This window comes from Haemorhous mexicanus, chromosome 2 (assembly GCF_027477595.1).
Source record: "Haemorhous mexicanus isolate bHaeMex1 chromosome 2, bHaeMex1.pri, whole genome shotgun sequence".
Taxonomy (NCBI): domain Eukaryota; kingdom Metazoa; phylum Chordata; class Aves; order Passeriformes; family Fringillidae; genus Haemorhous; species Haemorhous mexicanus.
Genome location: NC_082342.1, coordinates 107,333,377 through 107,352,652, shown reverse-complemented (window position 1 = coordinate 107,352,652; position 19,276 = coordinate 107,333,377). Strand labels below are relative to the sequence as shown.

At 35.7% G+C, this 19,276-nt stretch overlaps 1 protein-coding gene across 4 annotated transcripts in view; it reads left to right on the top strand.

The window, feature by feature from the left end:
- RPS6KA3 (ribosomal protein S6 kinase A3) overlaps window positions 1–19,276 on the top strand; it is a 74,117-nt gene that overhangs the window by 48,399 nt on the left and 6,442 nt on the right. For 3 of the 4 annotated variants that reach the window (XM_059839876.1, XM_059839875.1, XM_059839873.1), the window contains 10 exons: window positions 1,362–1,432; window positions 5,765–5,853; window positions 6,129–6,193; window positions 6,291–6,393; window positions 6,579–6,703; window positions 8,478–8,603; window positions 10,049–10,138; window positions 14,435–14,593; window positions 18,048–18,209; window positions 18,408–18,484. In XM_059839876.1, the coding sequence (XP_059695859.1) occupies window positions 1,362–1,432; window positions 5,765–5,853; window positions 6,129–6,193; window positions 6,291–6,393; window positions 6,579–6,703; window positions 8,478–8,603; window positions 10,049–10,138; window positions 14,435–14,593; window positions 18,048–18,209; window positions 18,408–18,484 (1,067 nt within the window). The remainder of the gene's footprint in view (window positions 1–1,361; window positions 1,433–5,764; window positions 5,854–6,128; window positions 6,194–6,290; window positions 6,394–6,578; window positions 6,704–8,477; window positions 8,604–10,048; window positions 10,139–14,434; window positions 14,594–18,047; window positions 18,210–18,407; window positions 18,485–19,276) is intronic. The other variant, XM_059839877.1, reaches the window with a different exon arrangement.

Here is a 19,276-nt window from a genome sequence, read left to right as displayed (position 1 = left end):
ACGTATAAGTGGAGCACTCCAAACTTACCTTTTTAAAAAGGTTTTTTTTTTTTCAAGTGCACCTTGTAAAGATCTTGCTAAACCACAAACAATTTTTTTTTCTACTTATGATTCTGGCTTATCCCTCTCGCATCTTCCTGACAATTGTCTTAGGTGTTAAAGTTATAAGTAGTCTTTTTTTGTGTTGGCATTATTATTAAATTTAATTTTTTTAATATATCAGTAAGAAATATTATCTAGACTGTAAAGTATCTACTAGTAGGGAAAAGATGGCAGTAAGTAATTCAAATTTTATTTCAATAAAATGGTATTTTAAAGAATACTCTTAGTGCAACTTCATGCTCTTATTGTAGATCTACAAATACTATAGTCACACATTATTTATTCAAATTATCCACTCCATTTTTTATGTTTAGTAGGCTGAATGTTTGGGTCATACCAGAAAAGAGGGGAATAAAGGATACCTTGTGTTCAGGATGACTAAAGTTTGCATAAGCTGTTCCGAGGGTTCCTTTATAATTATTTTAATTTTGATGTCGTTAACTGTATGCCATGAAATTGCATTGAACTAAATTGTTTTGCAATCTTTAAACCAAAAAAATCCAATTTCTGCCCAAGTGCTGGCTGCAATAACTGCTGCCAGACTGCTTTCACTGCCTCACTTAGATCTGATATCCCTGCCACATACTGCAGTCCACCAGGAGTGCCTTTATATTTATCTATTTTTACTCAGTCACTTTCAGAACAAATCAGTATTTTAGCAGTGTCTGTTGCTTACTGCCAGGCACTGTAGAATGTGCATGCCCGTACTGTGTAGCTCTTCCGTGTTCCTTCAGGCTTTATTTCCACTGTATGCATACAGTTACCACTTTTCATCATGCATGTCTTTGTCAATCAGCTAACCTTTTCCCCTTCCCAATGATGGCTGTGTACATGCCAATTTTCAAAATTTTGACCTTTTAAAAAATTTCTGCATGAGGAGAAATCATCACTAACTTTTCAAAGGAAAACCTTTTTCCCTACCCCCTCCCCTTTGTTTAAAACTAAAAATGCAATTGTACAGATCAGGTCTTCCTAGAACAAAATTTTTAGGCAGAAATTAAGCACAGAACATTATAGTCTTAAGTTGTTCAGGTAAAAGGATGTAAAGCAAGTTACCAATATAGGAAAATATTTTGCAGCTTTAAAAATGGCAAAGGCTGCTCAATGTTCTTAGCAATTGAAACTGTACAATGAAGTTGTTTTGCTCAGACTTGATTGTTAACATGCATGAATTTTGGAAGGTTAAGATGCTAAGTAGTTTTGTCAAAAATTAGTTTTTGTCCAGGTAATGTAATTGATGAAAGTTTTACTCTATACAGTTTGAAATGCTCACTGGTACTCTACCTTTCCAAGGGAAAGACAGAAAAGAAACCATGACTATGATTCTCAAGTGAGTACACTCTTATTTATATATCTCATCAGGTATTCTACAGGGATGCCCTCCGGGCTGCAATATCTAATTTCTACTCCTCCCTCATTTTCAAAGGTACTGGTAAATCCTCACTCCCTATTCCATATTAATAATTCCCTTTGCTACCTATCTAATTTGCTTCACTATTCCTCCACCATACCAGGTACAAAGGATTTCATAGCAGCTCTTTAATCTGTAATAATAACTTCTCCAACCACATGATCTCTCCCATCTTATTTCCATAATATTTTTTTAACTTTCTTATCCTTTTTGATAACATGTGCATTTTTTTCCTTGTTGGGTTTTTTTTCCTTTGTTGTAGGTTTTTGGAGTTTTTTTGAGAAAGTATTTTCACTCCTCATCTTTCTCTATTTTACCAGCTCCTCACCCTACCTCTTTATATTAATGGTGCTGCCAACAACTTGCCTCCCCACTACTCCTCCGTTCTGTACTCGCCTATGACTTGCCTTAGCTCCATTTTTTCCCTTTGTGATTTTCAGCATAGATTTTGCATTTGCTCTGTTGTGGGAATTGCTTTCCTTCATGCAGTTAATGTTCTTGTTTTTGCTAATGAAGGTCTGCTTTTTTCCTTGCCAGTTCCCCACATATTCTCTAAACTAGTACAACCTATGGCGTAAATGCCCCATTTTTGGGACTGTAGCCAAACACTGTGCAAACAAGTCTGTTTCCTCATATCATAAGTTCACTTCTCTGTTTCCATCTATTTTTAACTAATGCCATTTTTTTCCATGGAAGTTCATAAGATTGTCTTAGTTTTCTAATTTATTTTCTGCTTCATTGTTTATCATTGTTCTCAGTCCTGTTAGCCACTTGTCTACCTCATATATCAAAGCTGGAATTTTTTTTGCACTAAAAGCCTATTTTGGAAAATGAATACATGGAATTCTTTAATCTTTTATCTAAATAATTAGAATGTGAAAACCACTAGAAAACACACTCATTATTTTCCTGGCTTTTGCTTTCATAATGCATACATGTTATGTCATTCTTTGGTTTTTTTCTTCATCTTATTTGCAAATGTATTTAGTGATGCTAGTTTCTTCTGCTGCCTCAGCACTATGTGAGATCAGATCTTCATGTTGTGATTATTCAATGTCTTAACTAAAAAGTTCTATCTATTCACAGCAAGCATAAACTCCTTCTGACCATCTCCTATTTACAAGAAGCTAGTCAGAGATAGTTCTGCTGCACTCTCACTTGCTTCAGGAGCCATGCATTTTTTTTATGTGTATCTCATGAGTCATATCTTTCTCTTTGCCTGCATGTGATTCTGCCCTGTTCCTCAACAGTCTTTTCACTGTTGCTATAAATATCTTCTGTATTCAGCTGCCATGTAGAATATACTTGCCTTTCTCCAGGTAATTGATGTTCATAGTCATTCATAGCCCAGAGAGTGGTGCTGAATGGAGTGAAATCCAGCTGATGGCTGATCACAAGTGGTGTTCCCAAGGGGCCAGTCCTGTTGAACATCTGAATCAACAGCCTGAACAAGGGGATTGAGTGACAGTTTGCAGGTGCCCCCATCCTGGATAAGATGGAATATGGATCTGCTGGAGGATAGAAAGGCTCTACAGAGGGATCTGGACAGGCAGAATCGATGGGATGAGGCCAGTAGGATGAGGTTCGGTGGGGCCAAGTGCCAGGTCCTACACTTGGGTCACAACAGCCTAAGGGAACATGCAGGCTTAGGGAAGAGTGGCTGCAAAGTTGCCTGGCAGAAGAGCACCAGGGAACATTGGTCAACAGCTGCTGAGCATAAACCAGCATGTGGCCAGGTGGCCAAGAAGCCAATGGCATCCTGGCCTGTGTCAGCAATAGTGTGACCAGCAGGACCAGGGCAAGGATTGTCACCTGTACTCAGCATTGGTGATGCTGCATATCAAATCCTGTGTCTAGTTTTGGGCTTCTCACTGTGAGGATACTGAGGTGCTGGAGTGAGTGCAGAGAAGAGCAATGGAGCCAGTGAAGGGTCTGGAGCACAGATTCTGTGAGGAACAGCTGAGGGATCTGGGTTTGTTTTTTCTGGAGGATGTGCAGGGGTGAACTTACTGCTCTACAGCTAACTGAAAGGAGGCTGTAGCCGGGTGGGGGTCGGTCTCTTCTCCATAGTAAGAAACAGCCAGATGAGAGGAAGTGCCCTTAAGTTGCACTATGGGAGGTTTAGATTGGATATTGGGAAAAATTTCTTCATTGAAAGGGTTGTATAGGGTTGGAACAGGCTGCACAGAGAGGTGGCTGATTCACCATCCCTGGAGGTTTTTTTTAAAGATGTGGCACCTAGGGATATGGCTTAGTGGTGGACTGGGTGGTGCTGACTTAATGGTTGGACTTGATAGTCTTAATGGTCTTTTCCAACCTAAGAAATTATAGGTTTCTAGGATTCTGTAATTGCTCCCAGATTTCATTCGAGAATGTATCTCTTAATGAGATACATCTTCTTTCCAACGTTTTTCACCTTCTAGTCTTTGCAATTGTTAATGGTTTCAAATAGCTGCCCAGAAAGTGTGCTGTGATGTAAAGACATTTTACCCTCTTTTAATGCTCTGTATTCTTGTGAATATTATCTTGCATAGAAGTGTTTTTCTTTTGGTCATAAAAGCAGCTGAAAACCAGAAGATATTTTGAAGTGTTTTCTTATTAAGTTCACACTTTTTTTCTGGTCTACATTTTCTTTTTATTTTCCACATATGTAGTATATTTTTCCTTAAATTTTTCATAAAACTTTAAAATGGACAGGTGTGCATATGAATTCTGGTTTCCATAGTGTATATTTACAATATATTGTTTTTCTTACTTTCTCTTCCTAAAAATCCACAGAAAATGTATTCTTCTTACAACAAATTTTTTCAAGGGTTCTTTATTTCTCACAACATTATCTAGAGAAATTTTTGTTTATTCTTGTGTGTTTTACCTAAAACTGGGAAGCTCTGCAGTTTGAAGAAATCATAGGTTGCTGCAACAAAGTTAAATTTTTAAACATTTTTCTCCTTTACTTAAGAGGTATCCCTATCCCTTCATATAAAATTTTGCCATTGTCCATCAGGAATGTCAGAAAAAAATTGCTGTCACTCATGTAGTTGCATAATATAGGAACTCTGAGGACCTGGTAATTGCCCTTCCTACTCCTCTGTCATGTGCCTAATACAGCATTTTGTGAAAGGTGGTGGTTCATGCCAGTCAGGAAGAGCTGAATGGCCCACTGCCCATTCCTCCCCTCCACTGGTGGCCTTGGTCTGTCTGTAGTACGTTATTGAAGAGTCCAAAGAAGCCAGTGTTTCTCAGATTTTCCTCCTCCCTGCCCTGGCTTTTTTAATGCTGAAAGGAATGGAAAATTTACTATGTTCTAGTTTTAAAGTAATGAATAGTGAACCAGTGGCAACACATATGCATTTACACGAGTGATACAGAGGTGATACAAATACCAGGAATACAAGACAAATCAAGTTCTGATTGAAACACAGAGCTTGTGTCATGGACTGTTACAGAAAAATACAAGCTACAGGTTGAATTAGTGATGGACAGGAGGGAATTATATCCTTCTTTCCCATTATCATAGTTAGAAGAAAAAGTAAGACCTAGTAACAGTGAGAGAATGAAGGCTCAACATTAAATGGCAAGGAAGAAAATATGACAAGGATTACAAAACAAAATGAAATTCAAGTACAAAAACTTAAATCTTAAAATTCAAGGCTGGCAAATTGTAAAAGTATTCCTTGAAATAGATTGAGGAGGGGAGCAAAAAGGAAAAGAGGAGTGGGTGGTTTTGTTTGGTTTTTTTGGGTTTTTTTTACCAGCTAATTCTGCAAGATCTGTCCTACCTTAATTGAATTTCTGTATTCTAGTTTGTTTCCTGGGTCATCTTGGTGTGTGTCATAGTGTGGTACTTTTCTTAGTCCTTCTATTATATAATTATCAGAATGCTTTGTTTGGTGTCATTTGCTAGTAACTGGACCTCTAAGTGGATCAAAGCATATTATGAACATTTACAGGTTTATAAATTGCTATTCTCTAGCAATTCTTCTCTACATGTTTTTCCACCTTTTCCTCTACTTAAGTTCATGAGTCATTACTTAAAATACTATACTGCTTAAAAAAAAAAAAGAAATTAAAAACCCAAACATGTTTACATGACTGACAGCACTTTTGCTCTGTGTCTGATGTCTGAAGGCAATTTCTCAGTGATGCTACTTCATTTATAATGGACTTGTTGAATGGCAAAGGACAGGGGAAATGCAGAGTTAATTCTTATCTAGATATGTTTGTATGCTATTAATTATTTCTATTCTCTAGGGCCAAACTCGGAATGCCCCAGTTCTTGAGTCTTGAAGCACAGAGTCTCCTGCGAATGCTCTTCAAAAGAAACCCAGCAAACAGATTAGGTAAAGTTTTTAGCAGAATGTTTTTAATTTGATCATAATATTCATTACACTAGTGATCATTAAACTGACTTAAATTTTGTTTCCTATGTAAAATAGACTTTAAAGGAAGAATGTAGTTTGCCCTTCAAGTGATCACCAAAGTATTCTCGTTTCTGCTAGTCATACATCTAAAATTAATGCAGAAGGAATAAGAAATACAGTGTTGCTAGCCATTCCTTTGACCAAGAAAAAAATATAGACATAAAATTCATAGACATTTTTCTTCCTTATAAAAGGAGCAGGTCCAGATGGAGTAGAAGAAATTAAGAGGCATGCCTTCTTTTCCAAAATAGATTGGAATGTGAGTATCTAATTAAAAATCAATCCAGTAAATTTCTTAGTTAAGTCTCTTATGGTATCATATAACTTTTCACTTAAAATTTGTCCCTTCTCTTCAGAAATTGTACCGGAGAGAAATTCATCCTCCTTTTAAACCTGCAACTGGCAGACCTGAGGATACATTTTATTTTGACCCTGAATTTACAGCAAAAACTCCAAAAGGTAAAGAGATATGAATGAGAGAATTTACCTTTTCAAAAGATTGAATTTGAATTTCAGATTTTTTCATTCAAAATTTGATAGAAATAGTTGTCTTGACAAATTCAAGGTGCTACTAAAATTTCAGTACTTAATTTCATATCTACACATTAAAGACTCTGCTTGTAATTAGATGATGTATTTTTCAGATTCACCTGGTATTCCACCAAGTGCTAATGCACATCAGCTTTTTCGGGGATTTAGTTTTGTAGCTATTGCATCAGATGATGAAAGCCAAGCAATGCAGACAGTTGGAGTGCATTCAATTGTCCAGGTGAGTACATCTAATAAAAAAAAAAAAAATCAGTGCTGTCTCTTAGTGGATGGAGTGTTTCCCTGTCACAGAGTGAAGTATCATGACAAAATCATTGTCATCTTTTAGACAAGAAAAGTAAAGATCAGAATATTTCATCCAAACAAAATCTCTAAAAGTACAGGACCTGTATAATTACTGAGGACCTACAGGCTTCAAACAGGCTTCAACCTTAAAACCTTCTACCATCTGTACTGTATTAACTCTTTAATGTCAAGCCATAATTGTAAGGTGGAGTAGAATAACAGGTATATTGATTTATTGGTTTTTTCCCCATACATGAAAATGTCAGTTGACTCCTGCAATGCAGTAGTAGGAGGCACTGGACTATGAATGTGAATTGTATCTGGATGTTCTGGACTGCTGGAATCCATGGCCCAGGACATATTCTGTCCCTCCTAAGCCACTTGAAGTTAGTTAGCTAATCTCTGCTTTTTGTGACTGATATCAGTGCATCTTACAAGTCAGTGTTACAGTGCACACTCAAGCTTTTGTTTCCTTGATGTGTTTGTATGACTCCAGTAGAGTCTCCTGTATTAATAATTGTGAGGTTGTCACCTGGAAGAGGAGACCTCTGTAAAAAATGTTTTTCTACCTCCTCTCTCTTCTTTTAATAATTACTGAGTCGTGAAAACCAACTCATGATCTAAATTGTGTTGAAAACCTCTTAATGTATAGGTAGGAATAAATGATTGGATTTATGCTTGAGTTTATTTGTTTGATTTGGTTTATTTGTATTTTTCAGTGCACTGGTATTTTGCAAATGTCTGAGAAAATTTTTAAAAATCCACAGTTTATACAGTTTATACAGAATGTGAATAGCCCTTGTATTTCATTAACACTCTCATGTCTAGAATTGTCACAACATGCTTTTCTACACAATACAGTTTCATGTGTAATATTTTTTTTTAGATATACCTTTAGACCTTTTTTTATTCTCAAGAAGCTTTCTGATTTGATATATGCATCAGAATTATTTCTGATTCTGGCATCTTGCTAGAAGTTTCTGAAAGCTTCTCTGTGCTGCTTCATTTTCACATAGTTTTGTAGATGGCATTATTGCTCTTTGTATATGGTTTCCTTCTCTTGTAAAGGTCTGTTTCTCTGCTGCGTTTCCTCTGTGCCCCTCAACAACTTTCTCACTCCTATTTCCTCTTTTCTGTGCTGCAGGATACCCAGATGGTTTCCTGCAAAGGCTTTGCATCCTTTGCACAAACTCCATACACTAGAACACCATTTCCTTCCCTTACAAGAGTGAGCACTTGTCCTCCTTTCAGCCTTTTATTTCTGTGAAAGGATTTTTGACTGCCATTCCGTGCAATTCCAGCCAATCTGATTCTATTCAGTATGTCTGAATTTTCCAGCTGGCATTCTGTCTATTCAGATAATAAAAACAGTGATACTTCTTTACCATTGTTGTATCATTATTTTATCTTGAAGTCTTCTGGTTTTCTTTGGTTTAGAGTTTCTATCTTTAAATTAGTTAAGCAGTAATCAGAAAAATAATGCCATCAGTTTCTAAAATACAGTGTGCATTATTTACAGCATGTTTAATGTATAATTTATCTTATATTAAGTTTGAACAGAAGGTAGTGAGCATTTAGACCACTTTGACCTAGTAGAATCATCAGTTAAAATTTTAAGCAAATCAATAGGAATTTTTAAAAAGTTATTTTAATAAAAAAATCAGTTACACATTAAGAATATTCATTAATTGATAATGTTATGTTGGTAGCAGTTGCACAGGAACAGCATTCAGTTTACTGATGGATATGAAGTAAAGGAGGATATTGGAGTTGGCTCTTATTCTGTCTGCAAGAGATGTGTTCATAAAGCTTCAAACATGGAATATGCTGTAAAGGTAATTACTTTGTTATAAACCACACTTTTCAGATTTTAGCATTGGACATCTTTTATTTGCCACATAGAAACAGAGAGATTAAGATTAATATAAAAATATTTTATATGCAGCTATAAAAGTAAATTGATAAATTCTCAAATGGGTAAGGAGATCATAATAGTCTTCAGTCTGGTATAACTTCCAGAATAAACTTCAACTCTCTTTTGGCTTCCTGATTTTCAGCAAGGCATTTAATGTTGTTTTTGTTATTCTGTAGGGCTTTCTAGCACTTCTGTGAATGCATTAAATTCTCAGTTGAAATCAGTCGATTTCCCAGAACTGCAATGATAAGGGGTTTTGTCTTTCTGTGTAATGACCTGGGACCAAGTGGTTACTATGAAAGCAAGAGTATGGATTAGCAGACTTTATAAGTGGAAAAAAAAGCAGTCTTTAAATCCTATTCTATGGGGCAGTTCTCTTTTTGAATTGTTGAACAGCTTACTACTTAATTATGTAAAATACAAAGATTAATTAAGTATGTGGATTGCCTCCTCTAAACCTTCCAGTTTCAATCTGGTAGTTAAATACTTATTTTTATTCTGGTTCTGGCCAGAAACAGATTTGACTTCTGTCCTTTCAATTTGAAGTAATTTCTTGAAACTACAAGAAGGTCCTGGCATAGCTGATAATTCCCTCAGTTATAACATTTGTTGTGAAGATTCACTTGCTTTTCTATTGCCTCTGTTAGGACATTTTTTTCCTCAAGGAATCTTGAATAAAATAATAAGGTACCAGTGTCTGATGTGTTAGTAGGGGATGGGTAGTAGTATGGGCATGAGGATGAAGGGGTAACACAACAACAGAAGAGACATTATAGGAAATTCTGCAGCTCAGGAGAGGAAAAAAGTGAGAAGAACAAGAATACATTTAAGTAGGGCAAAATGTTATTTTACTTGTTTGAACAAGGTGAACTTTAGAGCCAGAGATTCAAATGGTCTTTTGTAATGAATGTGTTTGAATTAACTATGAGAAATTTTTATTTTTTCAATTTTTTTTTGTTCTCTGTCGCCTGCTTTATTTTTCTGCACCAAATGTTTGAGATAAGCATTGTGAAAATCAGTTGATTAGCATGAGCCAACCAGGATTTTGTGTTAAATTAGGAACTTCCCATTTTATTGAATAATGGATCACTCTTATTAAATAATGGACTACTGAACAGCCTTGCATTATTTATCACAGCCAAAGAGGTTAGGTCACTTATCCTCTGAAATAGTTTTCAAAAGAATTTTTTTCATTTTTCCCAACATTTTTTGCTTTGCCTTGCTTTTCGAATTTAACAAACTTGGTTTTGGTTATAGTCTATGCCTTTTGCAACAATAAATACTGCTTGACTCTTGATGCTAATAAGCATACCACACTAGATCCACAAAAAGAAATAATGCCCATGTCTGTATGTGCTCTTACAGATTATTGACAAGAGTAAAAGAGATCCAACAGAAGAGATTGAAATCCTGCTGCGCTATGGACAGCATCCAAATATTATTACCCTGAAAGATGTAAGTAGTGTTTTAAAGACATCCTTTAGAGTATTACAATTGTGAATCATTTTTAATTTGAAAGATGAGAAGCTACATATTTTGGATTTATGTTCATGTTTTTCAGTATTTAAAAACAAAACAATGCCATTTATTCAGTAGTATCTAGTTTTTTACTGGGATGTCTGTTTTCTTTTAAAGATGCATATATTGTGGTACAGCGTTATTCTAAGGAGTCAAATAATTCATCCTTCATAAATCCTAGCGCAAGAATAATTTATTTAATGTTGACTGTGTTTTTAAAGGATCAGGGAAGTTTTTTGATTGCTTAGTTAACTTTAAATCTGATTTTCCCTACAGTAATCAAAAGCAATTTTAATCTACATTATTATATAACAAAGGACTCACTGTTATCAGTGTACCCAAAGTAATTTTCATGGACAGTAGCAAGTATTACTCAAGTAGTATTACTACAAGTAGTAGACAAAATCTTTCCATGTTCATGGTTTTCACTGTCTTTTATCTTTATCTGGCCTCTAGGTATTTTTTCCTTGTATTATTTGATCTGACCATGGAAACACTTTGTCCATAAAAAGCAAGGAATAACATAAACTGGGAGGTAGAGGGTTTTCACAGTGAACAGTATATTCTGATGACCTAACTGAAAAAGAAAATTGTCTTTGTCTCCTTGGTTATTCATTAAAGCGGATTAAAAATTAAAAAGGCATATGCTTAATGACTTTCTTAGACTGCAGGGAAATACTCTGTTCCCCCAAACCAAACCTCAGGCAAAACAGCAAACCATTTCCAGGAAGCTGAGCTCAGCTGAAAGGAGATTGTCAGACATTTTGAAGTCATTAAAACAACAGCTCATGAATACCGTAGAGATGAGCACTAGAGAACTTTGCATGAAGCTGATCTACTATAATCTGTCTTCACTTTATTGATATCATACTGTTTGGCCCTTTCTTGGACAGAGAAAAAAAGGTAGATATTGAGGGGAGCCCACCAGGGAGCTTATCTTACTGTAAGCAAGACACCACAATTACAGTCCCACTTTCTGTTCTGTTTCATGTGGTTGGACTGTAAAGCTACCTGAAAAGAGCTGTGCTGAACAAAACCTGCATCAGCATTCATGGTGCTTTTAGTGCTGTATGCTGGGCTCGTGTGTTACTTTAATTCATAAAACAGCTTATGTTATTTAAGCAGGAGGACAAACATCAGAATGTGAGCACTTAACCTGAACTTAAGCATGATGAATATTTTACATTGAGAACAGAAATCCAGGCAGTCTTAAACAGCTGCAATATATGCTGAATTATTTCACTTTGTAATTAATCTTTTATTATCATCAGTCATCTTCCAGCAGGAACCATCTCTCATGCACAGCAACAGCAATACAAAAATAGGAGACTACCCAAAAAAAATGCCTAATGCCCTTCTTCAAAGGGAGAAAGGCTGTAATTCTCACTCACTTCTGCTTCAAGATCAGATCCCCAAGCAAGATTATAGAAGGATGTCCAGTGTAAGAAAAGAGATATAGAATTCAGATGTAATAGAATCTTGTATAAATCTGTAAGAATTTGGCATTAAGTTTTTCTTGTCCTCATACAGACCCATGGGGCAGATTGCTTGCATATCCACGTTATAGTGGTGTGCTATTATAGCTTTCAGAGAAGATAAGGAGGTTTTTGCCTTCAGGTCTCAAACTCTAGAGCACCATTGTGTACCAAACTCTAGAGTACTATTGTAAAAATAAAACTCATTGTTGATTTGCTCAATTTTTCATTTAGTCCCACATCAAAACTTAAATGTTTCTAATCTGAAGTGCCAAAATAAAATACTTCAGCATTTAAGTGCCTGCTTTGGAAATTATTATTCTGCAAGAAATAATTTCTATCTTTTCTTCTATTTCAAGAAGAAATGCAGTAATATTTGAATTTTGCTTAAGATGGAAGTTTTCATTCTTGTTCAGCCTTTTTATGTAATTTAATTCTGAAGGTGTTTGGATTGAAACAATGGATATTCAAGAGACCAAATTCCTTCTGCAGTGCACAGTCCTCTGGGGGTTTTCCTTCTGATTGTTATCAGTGGTCTTTTTCAGTTACACGGTATATAAACAAAAGGAGCTATATTGTGCTAATTCAGATATCCTTCTTATCCAATATCCTCCCTCTGACAGAGGCCCTTAGTGCATGACTAGGAAACAGTGTAAGAAGGGAGGAAGCACACAGCTTCCAACAAAACATTACCTAGAAACTTCCTGTGCCAGACCATTATAAGTATTTTACCCTTTTTATGTAATAGTTACTGTTCTGTAACAGAACTTTTGTCCTGCTTTGAGTTATTTAAAGCATTGCCTGAAGAATCTTTTCAGAAACATTTTAGAAACCTGAATACAAGATATCCAGTCTCCCTGTCCAAGTGCTTATTTATGATTTCAAAATACCTCATAATATGTCTGTAAAATCTTACTTTCCTTGGCAAAAACCTTGATTTCTTTCTCCCTTGCATTATGTTTTGTTCATACGCCTACATCTGTTTCTCACTATAGTTTCTTCCACTTTACCTTGTAGAGCAAACATACTGACTGGCCTGTGGCTTGTGCTCAGAGTTAATTTTAAAAAGTAGTGTCACATTTGTGATCTTAGCATGATACTGTGCATCCGTGAAGAAAACTTTATCAGTATTTATTCAATACCAACTTAAGTTGTTAATGCCATTAGAGGAGTTGGTGCAAGGGGAATGGTATGTTTGGAGTTTATCTGTGGGGTTTTTTGGCTGGCAGACCGGACCAGCAGATAAAATAGTAATCAAATGCAAATTTTGCTTGAATTTGGCAATACTGAGATGTGTGTGCTCTGTCATGTCAAATGAAATAAGCTGATCTCCTAATGTTATACCAGGATTAGAGGAAGCATGCCTATTAAAAAAAAAAAATCCAGTTTAGTATCTAGAATTAGATAATTCTGTTTTTAAAGTCTTAATACAAACACATTCAGGTGCTCAGCTATTTCATGGGGGGAAAATTCCTGTTAAATAGGAAACCACAGAAACCCATCATGTCTTCATCTCCTTAAGATCATAAGCCTGTAAGGCCCACAGAATTCTTAAACATTCTTTTTTTTTTCATTTGCTAAGAAAATAAATCCTTTTAGTATCATTGGGAGAGCAAAAATTTTGTTGCTTAGAACTTTATTAGAAACTTTTTCCCAAGTAGCTTAAGACCAGGGAATTGGGATAAAAACCTCTTTTTTTATTCTTATGTTTTGTTACTTAGCTGATATCTATTCCTAAATATATTTTACTGTAATTTTGATAATTGTTTCTGCTTAAACACAAGGGGTTTTTTATTTCACACATTTTACTGAAAATAACAATTATGATATCCCTATAAAAGTAGGTTGAAACAATTAAAGGGAACAGTCTGTAAAAGATTTCACTAAAGCAGGAATTGTTTCTGGATTAAGTGGGAACTCCCAGGCCAGGTTGAGTGGGGCTTTGAGCAGCCTGATCTAGTGAAACGTGCTCCTGCCTGTGGAGGAAGGCTGGGACTAGATGATCATTAAGGGCACTTTTAACTTAAGCCATTCTGTGATTCTGTGGAAGTGTAAGTACCTTCAAATGTGCTTTGGTATCACTCAGTCTGTAGTGCCCTCTGGTGAGAATGTAAAGAATTCTCAAATGCTTCCCTGGATGATAAAATCCATGCAAAATTTGAGCCATTTTCCATTTCTAGAAGTGAGGGATAAAATATGCATATTTTAATACTTTTAGACTTTGGCATAGTGTGCAGAGTTATGTATAAGTTTTAGGCGTTTTTCATTTCATAGAGGCTATTTGAGATAAATTTTGATTAATTTTTTTCCTTTTTTTTTTTTTTTTTTTTTTTTTTTTTTTGTCTGACTGTTGGAAGGACCTCTGTTTATACTTTTAGTTTGGTGCAATAACTGCTGCTTGAACTAGCTCTGGTTTTTCCTTAATTAGACTAGTTTCCATTTTTTACTACTTGATTTCTCATGTCTGCTTGCCTTTGTGAACCTGTGTGGGGGAAACTACCTGTTATTTATCCTTTTATCTTTAAACACTTCCATGCCAGTATTTCTATGTTATTTTGGTACATCATTGCCTTTTTGTGACTGTTCTGTGTTCACTTCTGGAGATGAACAACATTTGGATATTGTGTGGATTATGAAATACAGGGAAAACAATTGAAGAAAACAGCTTGTGGACACACCTGCACTATCTCTGTGTGCTTCACAGAAGACAGCAGAGAATAAATATTTTGAAGTTTAAATTTTTATGTACTTTTTGCAGGTGTATGACGATGGAAAATATGTGTATGTAGTAACAGAACTTATGAAAGGAGGAGAACTGCTGGATAAAATTCTTAGGCAAAAATTTTTCTCAGAACGAGAAGCTAGTGCTGTTCTGTTCACAATAACAAAAACGGTTGAATATCTCCACACACAAGGGGTAAGTTTTCTTCTCAGACAAAATGTTTTTAGCTATTGATATTCTTCTCTTTCAGAAGCATAAACTTGTATCTTGATACATTCTTCTGTGTGGTAATTAAGTAGTTTTTTGTAAACAATTACATTGCAGCAGGAATTTGTGTTGAAATCAAAACTTTTCCTTATCAGCTCTGTATGTGTTCAGATAACTGAGATGATGCAACTGTTTCTGTTGTTCTTTATGCAGTCTATCAGCAGTTCTGTGGAACATGCAGATAATTACTAACAGAGAGGATATGAGGGGAAGAAAGTCCAGGAAGAAGTGCTAGGACCAGTGCTGTGGTATAGCCATGGGACCTAATGCAACTTCAGTCTTGTCCTGTGATATAGCCTGAAAATTTATTTTCCACCTGTCATACTTTTAACTCCTTTGACTTCTTCCTTTTGAAGAACATGGTTTATGACTTGTAACTCCTGTGCCATAGGGTCAGGAATTTGTAGGAGACAGAAAATTAACACTTTGGGAAATTATCTTGGAGACAGAGGAAGTAGTTCAAATATAGAGAAGGACAGTGTGATAATTGCATGGCAAGAAAGACAAGTTGTGTTGCATTTCTAAGTAAACAAGAAAAAGGGGATGGAGAAAAAGCAGAAAATAAGGGTGCAAGGAAAAAGTCAAGCTGCTAATACATGATGTTGTTACTCAAGATGCTTTTTGAAACATATAGTACTAAAATTATTTTAAATAACAAAAAATTCGATACGCACTGTCTTGGCTGGAAGCTAGTATTTCAGAAGACTTATGATTAAAGTTATCTGGTATCTCATTCTGTGATTCATCACTTTCTCATGTGTGTGGTTTGGTTTTTTGAGCCTGTGTGCACAGATTATAGTCCTTGGCCAGCAGCACCCATGGGAATTATGATCAAACCTTGATACCTCTGTATGGAAATACAGATAATAGAATAACAAATCATAACTTGGTTTATTCTTGCCACATCTGGCTAAAAGATGCTCCAGAGTCCTTGCATCAAGTCAGGGATTTTAGGGGTTTTAGTTTCTTTACTGTAGATATCCATAAATATTGGCATTTTAATTTGTATTAGACCACACACACTTTGGAATGTTTGCTTTTGTAAATTTTCAAGTCTTCTATTAAGTACACCTCCACATGAAAGCTGGCCACATATGTTAATAGTGGGCCCTTCAGTAGTCTAATTCTTTTTTGGAAGAGTCCCTCATATCTTCAGTGGATTTTCCTGTTGAGACTCCTTTGGACACTGGAGGAGCTTATTTGAATATGGTATTAGGTAATATCCGGTTTGAGAGTCTCTGCATCTGTGTGAAGTCTCCACAACCCTTCCCAGGAAGAGTTTCTTCATGGACATTCATAAGATACTTCTGAAAAGAGAAACTAGCTAAGCAAGGAATGAAATGCTGAAGTAGTGCTTCCAGTACTCACCCAAAGCATTCTAAAAGTGTGAGGGCCAACATACAGGGATTAAGGATTGGCACAAGAGACATCATAAAATAGATAAACAAGAAGTGCCATGTCACCTTGGAGCAGCAGACTTGTGAATGCTGATAGGTAATTGAGACTGCTGATCAAAAGCACAATGCTAAGAAATAAAGAACTGAAAGTTCTGCATGTTACTTTGCTATCTTCTGTTGCTCTAAAATAAAATGTTATTTCTACACAAAATATCAACATAATCTAAGCAATCTGGCAAATTTTTTAAAAAACATTACATTTTAAAATATTTTCAAAATTTACCTTTGGAAAAACAGCTTAACATAGGAAGGTGTTTCACTTATTCTTTGACATAAACATTTTGGTTGCTTGGGAAATAGTGTTTTGATTAGAATTGCACTGTTACATTTACTCGTCCTCCTACTTGAGCCTTGCTTCCCCATCTTCCAAGAAAAGCATACAACTCAAGCAGACTGTTCTGGAAACTGCCAGATCCTCAGCTATGTGCTGCTTCCATTGCTCACTTCTTCCTTTCTACCCCTTTTAGGATCTGAATCAAAACCCCCCAAAACATAAACAAGATAAAAACTTGGGGGTTTTTTATTTGCCTCTTGGAGCACTAAAGGTTGTTTCACTTATTATTAGGGAAAAAAGGTAAAAACTAAGGGCAATCAGGAACTGATTCTCCCATATACTGACATCTCAAGTCAGGATGTTCCCCTTAACACCTACTATTCCAAGTAAAATTCTTTAATATCATTTGTATATTAAAGCTTACAAGGTGCTTATTTCCATAATATTAGGTACTTGGTTTGTTAAATCTGAGAATTGCATGGGATTTGCATGCTGGAGAAGTCTTTGCTAAATAGACTTAATGTGTTAAATGGCTTGGTAATATGCATGAGCCTCTGCACTCTTACCCCTCAGTCTCATACTGCTTTCCTGAAACCCTGCTACATTTGGATGAGTGTGTTGAGCTTCTGATTTCTAGATATCACTTACTTGCAGAAGTCTGGGGCTATCTTCTTGTTCTAATGTGATAATGAAATATTTCACAATCTCTTCTGTTTTAATTTAACCATGAAAAGCTGTGTTTAACATTAATGAAACACATAGCACAACAAGGAAGATAAAGGCCCTCATGTTCTGCTTCAATATTTAAAGGAGGACACTTAGATTCACTCTCCTGTCTTACAGTGGTATATACCCTCTTCTTTAAAGAGAGCAAAGTCTCTGGAGGCTGGAGGCTGACTAGTGAAGAAAATATAGCAGGTCATCTGATTTCAAAGACTGTCCTTGTGCGTTCCAGGTTTTGTTAAGGCTTGTTATAACATAGCTTCAAATTGTGCCAGAACGTTGGCAGCTTCTCCAGTATTGTCAAGCATTTTACATCTCGAGCCCCTGCAAAAGCAGATACTTGGGAACCAGTACAGGCTTTTCTTGGTACATGGGGATTACCTCTTTTATACTTTGTTGGGAGTTTTTTTTATTATTATTAAAATTCCTTCTTAATCAGACTTTAAGTGTTTTTTTGAGATTAATTCAGACTGTCTGAATGAAGAGAATGGAATACAGAGTTACTCCATTAGTAACTAGTCTGTGGTTGCATAGCAAGGTGGCACATCAACAGCTATGGGCACCCCTGACTCCAAAAGATATTAGAAACCAGAGGTTCTGATTTAAAGACCCCAGTAGTTATGCATGTTAAAAAGGAAATATGTGATTCAGGCATTAGAAGAGACATCTGGAACTGTCTGTATAAATAAATTAGGGGAGTGGGGATGTCTGGAGCGAGTTTTATAGTTAAGAATTTCCTAGTTAGAATTCGTGTGCTCCAGACACCATGGAGCATCAAAACACTGCAGCTGATGGTGGAAGCTGGAACTCTGGAAACTGAGCATGCTGATGGGAGACTTAAAATTAAATAGCAGAATTGCCAATTAAAATAAAAAGCTTTTCATGTGTTTAGCTTATTGTATTTAATGGTTTCTGGTTTTTTTTTTAGGTTGTTCACAGAGACCTGAAGCCTAGCAATATTCTTTATGTTGATGAATCTGGTAATCCAGAATCAATTCGAATTTGTGACTTTGGCTTTGCGAAACAGCTGCGAGCGGAAAATGGTCTTCTGATGACTCCATGTTACACAGCAAATTTTGTGGCACCAGAGGTAAAACCCAGGATAGTTTATATGCCTTCTATATTTTACTGGGATTTTTTAGCTAGATAGATTTTGGTTTTGTTGTTGTTCTTGTGTAACAAGTAGAATCACTCTGTAAATAGTAAAAATTTGAAATTTTACCATTTTTATAGCATAATCAAAGCATTTCTAAGCATTTTTTTCAGAAAAAATATTTGTCTCCCTCAGGTTTTAAAGAGGCAAGGTTATGATGCTGCGTGTGACATATGGAGCCTTGGTGTTTTACTTTATACCATGCTCACTGGGTAAGGGTGATTATAATTTGCTTTGCTGTAGAATACCAAACCAATGCAAACAAAACCAGTAATAAATATAGGCCCACTGTTGCAGATGTTTCTATTAAAGCACTGATTAATCTCATCTTTGGAGTTGACAATATGCTTCGCCTTTAGTAAAATCCAAGTTTTCAGGGACTGATGTGAAAAAATCTTTGCTTCTAATGTCTCATCTATTTTAGGGTTTTAATTTCTGCTTTAAGGTGTATTGCACTAAGAACTTATTGTTTCATGTGAAAATTAAAGGACAGATTAAGCAGCATATACATTGAAGAAAATATATGTTGCAAATACAATTACAATGCATTAAAGCATGTTTGTGGGCAAAATCCAGCCACTGAATGTTTGAAGTGATTCAGTTAGAATATAATAAATACAATAGGAAGGCATTTGTATATGCAACAGAAATGAATTGTATAAAAGCTTATAAGGAATTCAGCTATAGTGCCAGAAGTTCAAAATAAAATCTATTTAGCAGATGCAGTACCAACTATCTTTTTATGCTGGGTTATTCAGATTGCCACTTTGGTTAAGAGTTAGCATCATCAAAGATTTTTGCATTTTAAAATAAATAAGCGACAAACATACTTGGTTTAAAATGTATCTCTTTTTTGGTTGGGGCCATTCTGATAGCAAGAGTATGTATAGTCAAGCAAGGAAAACTGTTGCACCTTTCTTCCTCTGGCATTAAACAAGCATTTATTCTTTCTCAGACATTTAGATGTACAACAGAATGGATTGGTTTAGTACTTCACTAGAATG